General features: G+C 38.8%; 2 protein-coding genes across 2 annotated transcripts; both read right to left on the bottom strand.

Moving 5' to 3' along the window:
* Window positions 1-303: 303 nt before the first annotated feature.
* On the bottom strand, window positions 304-5,890 carry LOC147291195 (uncharacterized). The gene is made up of 9 exons (XM_086235894.1): window positions 3,756-5,890; window positions 3,555-3,660; window positions 2,824-3,456; window positions 2,140-2,601; window positions 1,639-1,857; window positions 1,444-1,536; window positions 1,228-1,341; window positions 729-1,139; window positions 304-591 (listed from the first exon to the last, which is right to left on the bottom strand). Exons 1-9 carry the CDS (start codon window positions 5,837-5,839, stop codon window positions 304-306), a joined length of 4,410 nt encoding a protein of 1,469 aa, XP_086092020.1. The 5' UTR covers window positions 5,840-5,890.
* Window positions 5,891-11,770: 5,880 nt separating this feature from the next.
* On the bottom strand, window positions 11,771-13,204 carry LOC147291194 (uncharacterized). The gene has a single exon (XM_086235893.1). The coding sequence runs from the start codon at window positions 13,202-13,204 to the stop codon at window positions 11,771-11,773; it is 1,434 nt and encodes a 477-aa protein (XP_086092019.1).

Here is a 13,204-nt window from a genome sequence, read left to right as displayed (position 1 = left end):
ATTGCTTGTTGAATTTGAGGTGAAAGGAAAAGCAATGCATGGCAGGGGAGCATGCAAACACAGATCATATGCAGCTGTCTAATACATGTTTAGCATTTTGATTTGCCACAATTGGCTTCATATACTTTGGATAGGGAATACTAGAATAATTAAAAGCATAAAGAGTAATGAAATGACCTCAAAAACTGAACTTCAAGTAATTGGCATAGATGACAAAACTGGACATAATTATATGTCTTGGAAAGGTCAATAAGTACTCAAATATTTCGGTAAGAAAAAACAGACTAGCAGTAACACTGGTAACTAAATAGCAGTAACAGACCTGAAGTTGGTATTTACCTTGTTGTTCCCAACGATAACAAGCTCTTGGGGCCAAGCCACATGGCTTCCAACAGCCTGCCCAACTGTGATTAACTCGTCTCTTACCGGGAAGGGAAGTAATGCTTCTTCCTTGTTGGCAATGTCAATTGAAACCCTCACGTTTCCCTCACCTAAGGGAGCACCGTGTACTGTGTTGGATGCCATATCAATCATTGTACCCCACGCAACAATGTTGGTGACATCTCCTATTGCCAGTTTGCATGATTTTCCCTACACAAACATAATAACTCATAAGCCTAACCCTAAAATCAGATTTGTAATGAATAGCTTTCTTTGGCTTAGAAACAATCAAACTGAAGTATATTACTTGTCATATGAAAACATGGCACCAAAGAATCATACGTTACCTTCATTGCTGCCTTTTCCATCTCTTCCACCGACACTACTTCAACTTTCTCTTCAACATCAACCTCTGCAGCCTTAGCCTTTTCCTCACCAAAGCAACTTGCTTTATCAGAGACCAGCCCTGTACCTGGAACTTGTTTTGGTGTAGCCACATTGTTCATTGACTCCAACTTCTCAATTCTGTCCAACAGCTCCCTATTGTTCCTCTGCAATATAGCCACTAGGTCTCTCTTACTCATGGTCATCTCATCCCTAGGTTTTTTTGGGATGTTGAAGTACACCGAAGGGTTGATATTTCCCCCCACACCCCTGACCCTGCCGGCATGCTCCGGAGTATCCAATGCCATGCTTAGAACATCATTAGCACCTTCCACCTTCAACTCTCCAGCTTTCACTTTGTCCATCAACTCGTCCTGCCAAAATAAGAAAAACATGAACAGTTTCAGCATATCACTACACAATCAATTATCCAACCTCAATCTGTGAGATTCAGTAGCTTACTATGACTTTAGCCACAGGCATCACTTCTTCACTCAAGTTCCCATTACAGTCTTCCCTAGCTTTCTTCCATAGGACACAGCGGTCTACATCATCTTCATCAACATTTTTCTTCCTCTATTCAGCATAAAATTAACCATATATATAGTGAGTCCAACCTCCAATTCCCATTACATATAGTTGAAAGACAAATCAATTATGGGATTCTTATAGCCTTACTAATTCCTCCTCCAAGCCAATATATCCCTTCCTTGATAACCTATGATGATACTTCCGCTTTGCAGTTCTCTGCCTTTGCGCTTCGTGTAGTTCCTACGATGACGACACCACATACCACAAACATTAGACCCTAAATGGAAGCTAACAAACATATATATGTACCACAAACTTTGAATTCTAAACTGAAATCTTTACCAGAAAATCATTTGATAATCGTTGAGCAACAAAGGCAGTCCAATCCTCCGGTGCAATAAAGTCGTACTCCTTCGGTCGGGTCTGCAAAGCTTCCGCTTCCGGGTCATCTTTGAATGGCAATACGTATTTGGTGGTTAATGTAGTCTTGAAAGACCTCCATTTACTGCCAGCAGATGACAACACCCATTTCCTGCTTTCTTTGGCCAACTCAAATGCTTTCTACAAGGAACAAGTATAATGCTTATGCGACTGAAATTATAAAGCTTATGCGACTGAAATTATAAAGCTTATGTGACTGAAATTATAATGCTTATAATGAATTGAAGATGAAGCAAGTGTGTAACAAGTGTATCTAAAGGAAGTGTGTAATGAAAGAAAAATGCTTATAATGTGGCAGAGTATTATGTGGTAGTATATATAATTTATAAACTTTTTAATTAAGACACATACAAATTCAAATGACACTAGGATTATAAGAAATTTTATGAAGGTCTTAATTACCTGAACATCGTCCCAAATGTTCTGCTTTAGGTCATCTGGCACTTTCGGCCAGCGAGTATGCGTAATAGGTATAGTTGTCCTTGCCAAAACTCCTATATAAGAAGCCAAGTACAACCTTGTTTCCCCTACTGGCAAGCCATGTGAGTTGTACTCCACTTTCAGCTTTCGACCTAAAGCCTTCTTAACGACTATTTTGTGCATCTTTGTAACACCGCGTGAGGATTTGCTGCTGCCTGCAGTTGTAACAGTGTCCTTTGAAGTCGAACATGCTTTTTTGTTGTCAATGGCCTTGGAAACTGCAGGTTTGTTGGCCTTTGAAGTCGAACATGCTTTTTTGTTGTCATTGGCCTCGGAAACTGCAGGTTTGTTGGCCTTTGATTTTGGGGTGGCAACCCTCTTGCCTTTGGATTTCGCAGCTGCAGCTTTTTTTCTTGATGGTGTAGCCATTATCAAGTCATATACCTGAAAACATTAGTAGCTTCAAAGTTAGAGCAATACTTACTTGTGTGCTTAGTAATGTGTAAACTGACAGGTTAGTGAATAAAGGATAACAATCAAGAAAAGACAAAGAGATAGAAACCTTTAAATTGAAGCTCGATCACTGAAATTAAGTGACACATAAAAACTGAATAAATTCAAACCTTTAGATTGTCAAGTTGTGTTTTTGGAGTGATCAATCCATACACCCTCACAATTATCCCTCTTGTAACTGTTATCATCCTCTCCTATTATATCATCAAATTCCTCAACAGGAGGTAATCCAAGGCTAAAGGATTGATGGTCAATAATGGTGTCCCCCAACTCATCCTCATGAGCACAATCATTAAACTCTCTATTTGGGACTGCAAGTACCACTGACCAATTAGAGTCTAGTGGGTCTTCTATATAAAATACTTGCTTCACTTGGGCAGCCAAAGCAAATACGTCTTTCTTATGACCTATCCTATTAAAATTAACCAATTGGAACCCTAGTTCATCTGTCTTAATTCCCTTATTGTTCTCTACCCATTGACATTTAAATAAGGGCACCCTGAAGTCATTATAATCTAGTTCCCATATTTCTTCGATAACACCAAAGAAAGACATATCAGTGTAGACAGGATTTTTATCCTTCGCGCTTGCCACTTGCATTGTCTTTGCCACCAAGGTCACCCCACTGTTTTGGACTGTGCGTGTGGAATCACGTGCCTTTGTGTGATAATGGCAGCCCTCAATCTGATAGCCCTCATACTGCAACACACTCATAGGTGGACCTATAGCTAGCCGCCTCAACGAGGCCGTTATGCCACTGGATCCACCATTGATTAACTCTGCCACCTATGAGCACAAAGGTTAGGATGCCATTTTTAAAACAGAAACACAACACCAAATAGATGGCATTAGGCTAAGTGGTTTTTAAGGTAACAAAGTAATACCTTGTCACGTAACCAATAGATAAATCTGCGGTTGTGCTCTTCTAGTAGCCACTTTTCACTTCTTTTTTTACTTGAATAAAGGGTTTTCAAGTAAGCCTTATGCTGTCTATAAACAGATAAAGTACAATTATTAAAACATGTAAATTATGCATTACAAAAACTGCTAATTAAGTATGTATTTAACACAATCAGTGAGCTTACTCGGCATACGAATCGCATTCAGCGGCATTCTCCAAAACACAGCGGTGAGCTTGTTCCCAAACTTCACGGTCTACATTAACTACCCTACCACCTGATAGAGGCTTACTAGTCTTTGGTGCACCCATACGCGAAGAGGGAGTACCAATTGCATGTACCCCAGATAAATATTCCGAGCAAAACTCCACGGCTTCCTCACCAATATAAGACTCAGCAATGCAGCCCTCTGGACGATTACGATTCCGGACATAACCTTTTAACACTTTCATGCCTCTTTCAAATGGATACATCCACCTATAAAAGACTGGTCCACACAATCGTACCTCTCTAATAAGGTGCACGGTTAAATGGACCATTATATCAAAGAATGAAGGTGGGAAAACCTTCTCCAGCAAACACAAGGTGGTTACAAGATCAGACTGAATTTTATCCAACTTGGACACATCAACCACTTTGGAGCATAGGGCATTAAAGAAGAAACACAGCCTAGTAATAGCATATCTCACATTCTTGGGCAAAACTGAACGGATGGCAACAGGTAGCAATTGTTGCATTAAGGTGTGGCAATCGTGAGACTTAAGACCGAAAAGTTTGAGCTCTTCCATGGATACTAGGTTTCGTATATTTGAAGAGTAACCTTCCGGGACCTTGATACTAAACAAACACTTGCATATAGCTTTTTTCTCATCCCGAGAAAGTGTATATGGAGCTGCAGGCAGAAATGTCCTCTTGTTCCCAATTTGTGGTGCCAAGTCTAGTCTTACCCCCATTTCCACGAGATCTAAACGGGCAGCCACCCCATCTTTTGTCTTACCTGGAATGTTTAGTAAAGTCCCAATGATACTCTCGCACACATTCTTCTCAATGTGCATTACATCGAGAGCATGCCTTATATGAAGGGACTTCCAATACTCTAGGTTAAAGAAGATTGATCTCTTCTTCCAACATGGAGCATGGCTTTCACCACCTAAGTTGTCCTTTCTTTGTTTCTTCCCAAAGATACAATTGATTCCTGAAACTCTTTCCAAGACTTGATGTCCACTTAGAGGTGTAGGAGGCTCACGCTCATCTTGCTTGTTATTAAAAGCAGCCATTTGTCTCCGATATGGGTGGTGTCGTGGTAAGAATCTTCTGTGCCCTTGGAAACAAATTTTCTTACCATGTTTTAGCCTAACAGAATCTGTGTTTTCTCCACATATGGGACATGCTTTATACCCTTTCACTGAGGCCCCAGACAAGTTACCATAAGCTGGAAAATCATTGATCGTCCATAGAAGTACAGCCTTCAAAGTGAATGAGTTTTTCCTGAAACCATCATACACTCCCTCAATTCCATTCCATAGTGCTCTCAAATCCTCAACCAATGGTTCTAAATACACATCTATGTCATTTCCTGGCTGCTTAGGACCCGAAATCAACAAACTTAGCATCATAAATTTCCTCTTCATGCACAACCACGGAGGAAGGTTGTAGGTGACTAAGAGGACAGGCCAACAACTATATCGACTACTTAATGAACTGTGTGGATTTATCCCATCAGCCGAAAGGGCAAGCCTTAGATTTCTAGGCTCGATTGCAAAATCCGGCCATTTATGGTCAACCAACTTCCAAGCTGGAGAATCAGCTGGATGGCGCATGATGCCGTCACTCACTCTCTGATTGGCATGCCAAGTGAGGTTCTTCGAAGTTTCACAAGATTTAAACATTCGTTTAAACCTTGGAATAGGAGGAAAGTACCACAATACTTTGGCTGGCACCCCTTCCTTCTCAACTGCTCCCTTGTTTACCTTCCACCTAGAGAGATCACACTTAGGGCACCTTGTTTCATCTTCATACTCCTTTCTATATAAGATACAATCATTCGGGCAAGCATGTATCTTCACATACTCCATTCCTAAAGCAGCCAATGACTTCTTCGCCTCGTATATAGACAAGGGTAGCACATTACCATCAGGTAGCATATCTCCAAAAGCAACCAGAAAATCAGAGAAGCTACTCTCTGTCAGCCCATGTTTTGCCTTCAGGTTGAACAATCTGACCACTGCAGATAACCTACTGTACTTATCACAACCAACATATAAGGGCATTTCCCCTTCCTCAACGAAACTCTGAAACTTGTCCGGATCATGATTGAAATTATCAAAAGCCCCTTCGCACATGTCTACTGTTTCAGAACCAAGAAAACCATATTGCTCATCCCTACAGACACTAGCTTCACCATGCCATATCCAGTTGTTATACCTTTCATCAAAACCATGAAAGTACAAATGCTCCCTAACCACTTTTACCGTATACTTACTCAAGTTCCCACATCTATTGCAAGGACAATGGATGTACTTACGTTTGCCACTATTGCCTACTCCTAACCTTAGAAAATTCTCAACTCCCACCTCATACACCTTACTCCTTCTATCAGCATGTATCCATGTTTTATCCATTGAACTTACCGATATCAACTTCACATGAAGATAAACTAAGTTAATTTACTACCAAATACCAATTAAAGATGCAAAATATATAGCTATTAAGACACCTATTTCCCAAAACAACAATCTAGCAAAGTCACAATCCACATTTATTTCAGCATTCCCAACACAAAAACATGCAAAATAGCAAACATACAACACAATTTTCACCAATTTTTAAGCATATATATAATGCAAAAATAAGATGTTTCAGAAATTGCATAATGCAAACATATGTAAAAATGAAAGGGTATGGGGCTGGGCAGAATTTGTTAAATCATCTATGTAGCCTAGCTCTTTTTTTTTTTTTTCTTTTTTTTTCTTCTTTTGTTCTTTGACAGAATTTGTGCAGTCTAGCTAATTACATGAGAAGATAAATGAATAAACTCCACCAACATGATGTTTCCTACCAAGGCAGAAATGCATGGGAATAGATAGCAATGGTATGGTTAATTAAATGCTTAGTGAGATGGTAAAGATTGGAAAATTATACGTGGATGGACTAAAGGCACCCTATAAGCAATGAGGAAGAATAAAATCCAGATCCAGATGCACAATCATAAAAGGAAAAAAAGCAGAAAAAAGTTACCTGCAAAAGCCTTAAGTTGCTTAAAGCAGAGATCAAAGGTTTTCCTTGCTTTTTCTGACAGTACGTTGCACCCTTACCATATAGGCATATACCAACAAACTCTGGGTATAAATGATTTCCCCGGAAGCAAATAAAATTTAAAGGCCCTGCAAAGAAATAAAACAAGTTCAGCCCCCAAATAAACATTATTTCCTTTTAATTAGTGAAGGAATTTTGTATACAGACAACAACAAGAAACCTGCCACACTGCAAAATCTCAGAAAATCTAAACCAATCTGAAAGGTTACTAGTTTTACTAAGATCCAAAACAGGGATCTTGTGCAGTTCATCTCCTATCCAAACTACAATGTTGCCTGTTTGGCCTCCATACTGCCACCCCATATATTGAAAACCCAATTTCAGATTCACCAATACATACAAAAATACCAATAACCCACAACCAATTAATCACCTATAAATATTCATCTAGGATGAAGGAAATTTATGGTGATTGAGCCCGAACACAAACTGAAATTAAAAATCATCGATCAACTAACCAATGAATTTAGTTAACAATATAACGTCAAGAAAGGAAACAAAGGGAAAGATCCCAGCACAAAGTCAAAATACAAATCCCTATGAACAAAACTTGTAAACATAGCAAGATAGTTTCCTAGCAAATCTTTCTCAGTAACAGATCCTCCTAGTGAATTAAATACGTGACACTATCCTGTTCCAAAGAGAGAGAAATTGAAAATCAAGAAAACCCCTAATTTCGAGAAGCAAACGAACCTATGAAAATCCCTAATTTGAAGAAAAACCTAAACAACAACAAGAGAGAAGAGGACAGAGAGATAGAGAGAAGAGGACAGAGATAAAGAGAGAACCCAGGAGAGATGAGACTGAGCTTACCTTTTGACGCCGCAACCCAGGAGGATGAGATAGTTCGTACTTGACCGCCGACGGCAACTTCGACTTCGACGACAAGGTCTGAGTGAGAACGAGACGCGCGAGAGAGAAAGAGAACGAGTGTGTGTCTCAGTTTGTGTTTGAGAGAGTGAGAGAGAAGGAGATGTCTGCATAGAAGGCGGGAATGTGTGTGTGTGGATATCGGGACTGGGGTTGGAACACTTAGCCAAAATTTTTAAGTTTGGGGAAAAAATTCCCCCGTGTTTTTTTTTTGGTTAAATATAGATATCAGATATGACTTTTACATATCAGTTTTTAAAAAAACTTAATCAACCGGGAAAAATTAAGATATCAGAAAAAAAAAATGGTGATATGTTAATGAGTTTAGACATCGTCTACAAAATTAACCGATATCTAAAAATATACGATATCGGTTAATGTAAAAACTGATATTAAAAAAGTGATGTCTATGAAGGTTTTTCTTGTAGTGCCCCGTGATCTTCATTAATTTCTTAATGAATCATGCTTCATGTTCAAATAAACGTCACATTCAAAAAAATGCACTAGTAATTAATGTTTAATACTTAACTGATTCCTATCATGTTCACATAATTTAGATAATTTATATAATTCATGTATTAGCACACATATAATATTTTTCAATAAATATTCAATGAAATCAATTCATCTCAAAGGTTCTTAAGATCCCCTTCCTCAAATTTGTGTTTGCTCTGCAGCTAAAAGTTGTCTCGTACCTCCCTATCGTCTTCCAAACCTAATCCCATCATAAACAACTAAATACCACAATTAAAAGTCGCTAAGTTAAAGGACTCGGATCACAAAACGGAGGCCACCATCAAATTCGAAATCAAAAAATAGGTGGGGAGATACTTTCCCTGGCGACCAGAGGCACCGCACGCGCCGATGGTGCACATGGGGGTTGTCGGTGGGCACTATTCATCATCTTCTTCATTTTCCCCTATTTTGCCAGTTTTCCAGATTTTCCTCTCAACTTTGCCGTGACTTTTAATCTGTCAGCAATCGTATACTCGTTTTGAAGTTATGAATCTTCTCTTTACAACCATATGAAGATAATTCAAAATATAACTATAAAACGCGAGATAATTGGTCTTAAAGTAGTGTACTTGAAACTACCATATATTTTTCCAAAAAATTGTAGAATTTTGCTTTAGTGTTCCTACCACTTTTCCTTCGAATTCTACATCCCAAATCAACTTCCTAAGTTACTAGAAACATGTCTAAAGTCTCCAAATCAAATACCCAACCTCGAAATGACTTAGAAATCGATCAAAATCTCATTCAAGAACGTAAACCCAAAAATTGCTAAAGACATCCCATCCGAATTTCTCTTCCTTTAATCTCCCCATTCATTTCCTATGTTAAGTTGATCAAATAAACTTCTCTGACCATCCTTTTACCCCTCAAATAACCATAAATGATACCCAAGCTCAATTCTAAATAAAAACAGAAAGTTCATGGAAGATGGAACTTACCTTCTTCTTCTTCCTCTCTTTTTCTTTTACTCTCTATTCATTCCTTCTTTCTCTTTCTGTCTTTCCTTTCTCTCTTCTCCTTCTTCTCTCTTCTGTCTCTCTCTCTCTCTCTCTCTGTCGCTGTTTCTCTCATTTTCTTTCTCTTTCTTTCTTTTTCTTCTTCTCTTCTCTCTCTCTCTAGTTTTCTTGGTTTGTTGTTCTAACTTTTGTTTAAAACCTCAGTCTTATAACACCAACCACACATGTAGCGCCACACACACACCCCTAAAATATCTAAGGAAGTCTAGAAAAGACTAGGCTTCTACACGCTAGCACATAAAATATTTTTTTTTATAATAAAAATGAAGTAGAAACCCATATTCCAAATGAATGAAAATTAATGTGACTGAATTGGTCCTAGTTACTCTTCGGAATGGAGTGGAAGAAGGGTACGTAGAGATTCTCGAACACGGAAAAAGATCCAATGACTTCAAAAGAATTGAACGAGGAGTTGGATCTTATGGAGCTTGTTCATATCATACACGACATGATCGAGTTTGATCATAGAAAAGATTCTTTTCAAACGAACCAGCCTATCCTCTGTATGGGGCTTACACGGTGGTTAGAACAAAAACACATTTTTTGTTGTGAATTCGAATGCGGCAGATAAGGGCATATATTTGCACGTACGACCAAATCAATAGTTCAAGTCACACACTCCCATAGGGCCAGTTTGGTATTGCTGTGTGAAAAAATAGCTGTGAGGTAAAACAACTGTGAAGTAAAGTCAGCTGTAAAGTAAAGCAGCTGAGTGTTTGGTAAAATATGTTTTCAAAAGTTCTGTGAGTGCAAAAAACAATATCAAAGTGTTTGGTAAATGTTAATGTAAAAGTGTTGTGATTGTGTATAATTACTAAAATAGACATGATGCTAAAAGTGTTTTTCAGTTATTTGTTTGGTAAAAATAAAATGTTTTTTACTTGTTTTTTAAATTTGTGGCTACAAATTTTTATTAGCATTAATTTTTCTAAGAACAACATTATTAAATAAGTATGTGTATTATTTTTTTAGGTATATTATAATTTTAATCATGCAAATAAAATATCATAATTAATTATCACAATATAAAATATAACTAACAATGGACATATTTTTTAATTTAAAATAAACAAATTAAAAAATATAGAAATCAATGAGGATATTATGGGTAAAATAAAATATTCATTGTTGCTGTGATTCACTGCATTTTTCAAAAGCACCTAGAAACCTGCTTTCTGTTTTTGTTGTGGGGAGTTGAGAATTGTAGGAAAAAGCAGTTTTTAATTTTTTTACCAAACACCAAAACTGCTGTAGGTGATTGAGAATTGTCATCCACAGCAGCTTTTGGGTCTTTCACCGCAATCCCAAACGGGGCCTAATCCAGTTATTGCATCCATGGATCCTAAATTTGAATTGAATTGAAAGATTGCCTAAGATCTTTCTTGATTAATTGTGCTAGAGTGCTCTAATATTTGGTGCCCTAATGACATGATATTATTACATAATTTTTGCAAAGACAATTTTAACCTCTCTTACAATTTTGCAATTATTATTCATTTCACAAAAACAAATTAAAAAAGATTTATCCCTAACTTTAAGGATGGATTCATTTGAAGCCAATAGCTTCCCGTACTTAATTACCTAGTCTTTTCGATTGCATCCAACCAAATTAAGATCCAATGGCTACAAATTATTTTTATTTATTATAATATATTAACAATGAAAATGAAATTTTTTAGTACGTGCTTTCTTCATCTCCTTCCCTTGCGGCCCTGCAAATTAAAATCAAATCGATGTACCTGCAAACTAAACCACTCATGGAGGTCTAGATAAAAGAAAAAAAAAAAAAAAAAAACTCATAGAGGGCTTAACAACTTTGACTTGAAATCCCAAAAAATTAAAACTTGAAGAGTTTAAAACTTGATGAGATCTCATTCAAATCCCAAATTTGGCAGAAAAAAAATAAAAACCCATTGCTCAATTTGAACAATTGTGGTTCTCCTAGTTTCCATTGGGTCATTGAACTATACATGCTTGAATTACTTCTAGTGCGTATAACATTGATTCTGCTGATTAAATATTGTTTACTTTTGCTTGTTGATTCATTTGAGTTGAGTTGCAAAGCTATGAAAGAAGAAAAAAACATTCATTGATCAAGAATCCATGGACATAATTGGAGAGTTATGCTTGCAGAAGGAAATTTAATAACTTAATTTGAATTATGGAGAGTACATACGATGACCTCTTATCCAGTACATTCAACACCAAATTACACAACAACACAATTGAGTCAATGTCTGGTGCAACACCAAATACTTGACTTTATTAATTATAATACAATACAATGCAATGCAATGCAATGCAATACATTACAGTGCAATGCAACACAACACATGCAATTACTCTAGTTAAAATTAATTATCCAGTGCAGTCCAAGTACCAAACGAGGCCTTAGTATTATGAGCTATAGGCTGGTACTAGAATTTTATTCTTATTAATTAATTGATGATGATCTTCATGGATGAGATCGACGGGCGATGAGAGCTAGAGGTTTTGTTGTTTTACGGTGAACTTGAGGTGGTAGTAATTGGTGGCAGTGTAAAGGCCATAGTCCATGAGTTGGATGTTGGGGACCCCGTTATAAAGAATGTCGCTCTGAGCATAGGAGAAGGGAACATCGCATGAACCCTGTGTGGCTACCAGATCCACCGTCGTGGTAGTCAGCGGCGGCACAACCACCTGGTAAGTAATCTCCAAATCAGTTTCCGTGGTGTTGGTTTCGCCCCACTGGTATCCCGCACTAGAATCGGCCGTTGATAATTCGATCTTTCCGTCCACGATTCGTGGAACGGTGGAAACCTTGAGCGTCGTTATGACTCCCGACTTAAAAGAAACGTTGGGGTTCCAAGTGGAGGTCTTTATGTCCTTGTACGGCAACTTGATGGTGTATGTGCGCGGCTCAGTGCGGCTCTCGTTACTGGCGTCTCCGGTTGCCAAAGTGATGAGGCTCTCGTTGTAGATCCTCCCATCCACGAGACGGTGAGCGAGATTGTCGATGGTCCTTGAACTCACAAGCTCTTCCACCATCAGCCATGAATGTACTGTGATGCTGGTGTCGGAAGCTTGCAGACAGTGTTGGGTGCTTCCAATCGTGAACCTCTTGCAGAAGTTGTTGTTCGCCATGCTGCGCAGAGCCACGATGTTGTCGTTGACTTTGATTGGCCAAAACAACACGTCTATATTCTCCGACGAGTTGTCAGACTCGTTGGCCCTGATAAAATCGGACGCCCACCTCCAAAACTTGCCAAAGTGAACCGACTTTATGCGGACGCATCCGTTGGCAGTCGTGAGCACCTCGTAGTCTGCCTTTTCATCCTTCTGGACTCCCAAAAACCTTTGATTCGGGTCACCATCCGAGTAGGCGCAAAGGTACATGCCATTGTCTCCCTTGAACGCCACGTGTTGCGGGAACAGCACCAGAGTTTCCCAATCCACGACTGTGAACACGTCGAGCAACTCCTGGTTATGCGATTCAGATCCAAGGAACATGCCTGGCGCAAGTAGTTGTGGACCACCCTCCCACAAGGAAGCATAACGTCCGAGTTGGACGTGGCGAAATTGGACACGAAGATCAGCATCAGCATGGTCGACGACGATGGGCTCAAACAAGGTACATGAGGATTTGGAACGGTCTTCCTCTGGTTTTTGAGCCGCGGCAACAATCCACATAGCATATTGGGATCCGGGGCTCCACACCAAGTATTTGTTGTTGTAAGAGCATCTTATGTGCACCAGCCCTTTATTCTCACTATTCTTCACCATCTCCAGTTCAAACTTTGCGCGCTGGCTCACAACCTCCTCTCCATCAAATTTCACAAACCCTACTGGCAGCCCCTTATCTTCATCATTTGTTAAGCTCAAGTACTTGTTGTTGTACACTGATTTCAGCACCACAAACCTTGGCAATGCTGCAGCCAT

This window comes from Dryas octopetala, chromosome 3 (assembly GCF_963921425.1).
Source record: "Dryas octopetala chromosome 3, drDryOcto1.1, whole genome shotgun sequence".
In the NCBI taxonomy this organism is placed as follows: Eukaryota; Viridiplantae; Streptophyta; class Magnoliopsida; order Rosales; family Rosaceae; genus Dryas; species Dryas octopetala.
This window is presented reverse-complemented; position numbering and strand designations above follow the sequence as displayed.

Excerpts from the sequence above, each read along its gene's own strand:
- LOC147291195 (XM_086235894.1), bottom strand. The coding sequence starts at position 5,839 with ATGCCCTTATATGTTGGTTGTGATAAGTACAGTAGGTTATCTGCAGTG. Across the intron at positions 2,602-2,823 it reads AGAGGGATAATTGTGAGGGT|GTATATGACTTGATAATGGC; the intron begins GTATGGATTGAT and ends TAATGTTTTCAG. Across the intron at positions 1,537-1,638 it reads GATTATCAAATGATTTTCTG|GAACTACACGAAGCGCAAAG; the intron begins GTAAAGATTTCA and ends TCGTCATCGTAG.
- LOC147291194 (XM_086235893.1), bottom strand. The coding sequence starts at position 13,204 with ATGGCTGCAGCATTGCCAAGGTTTGTGGTGCTGAAATCAGTGTACAAC.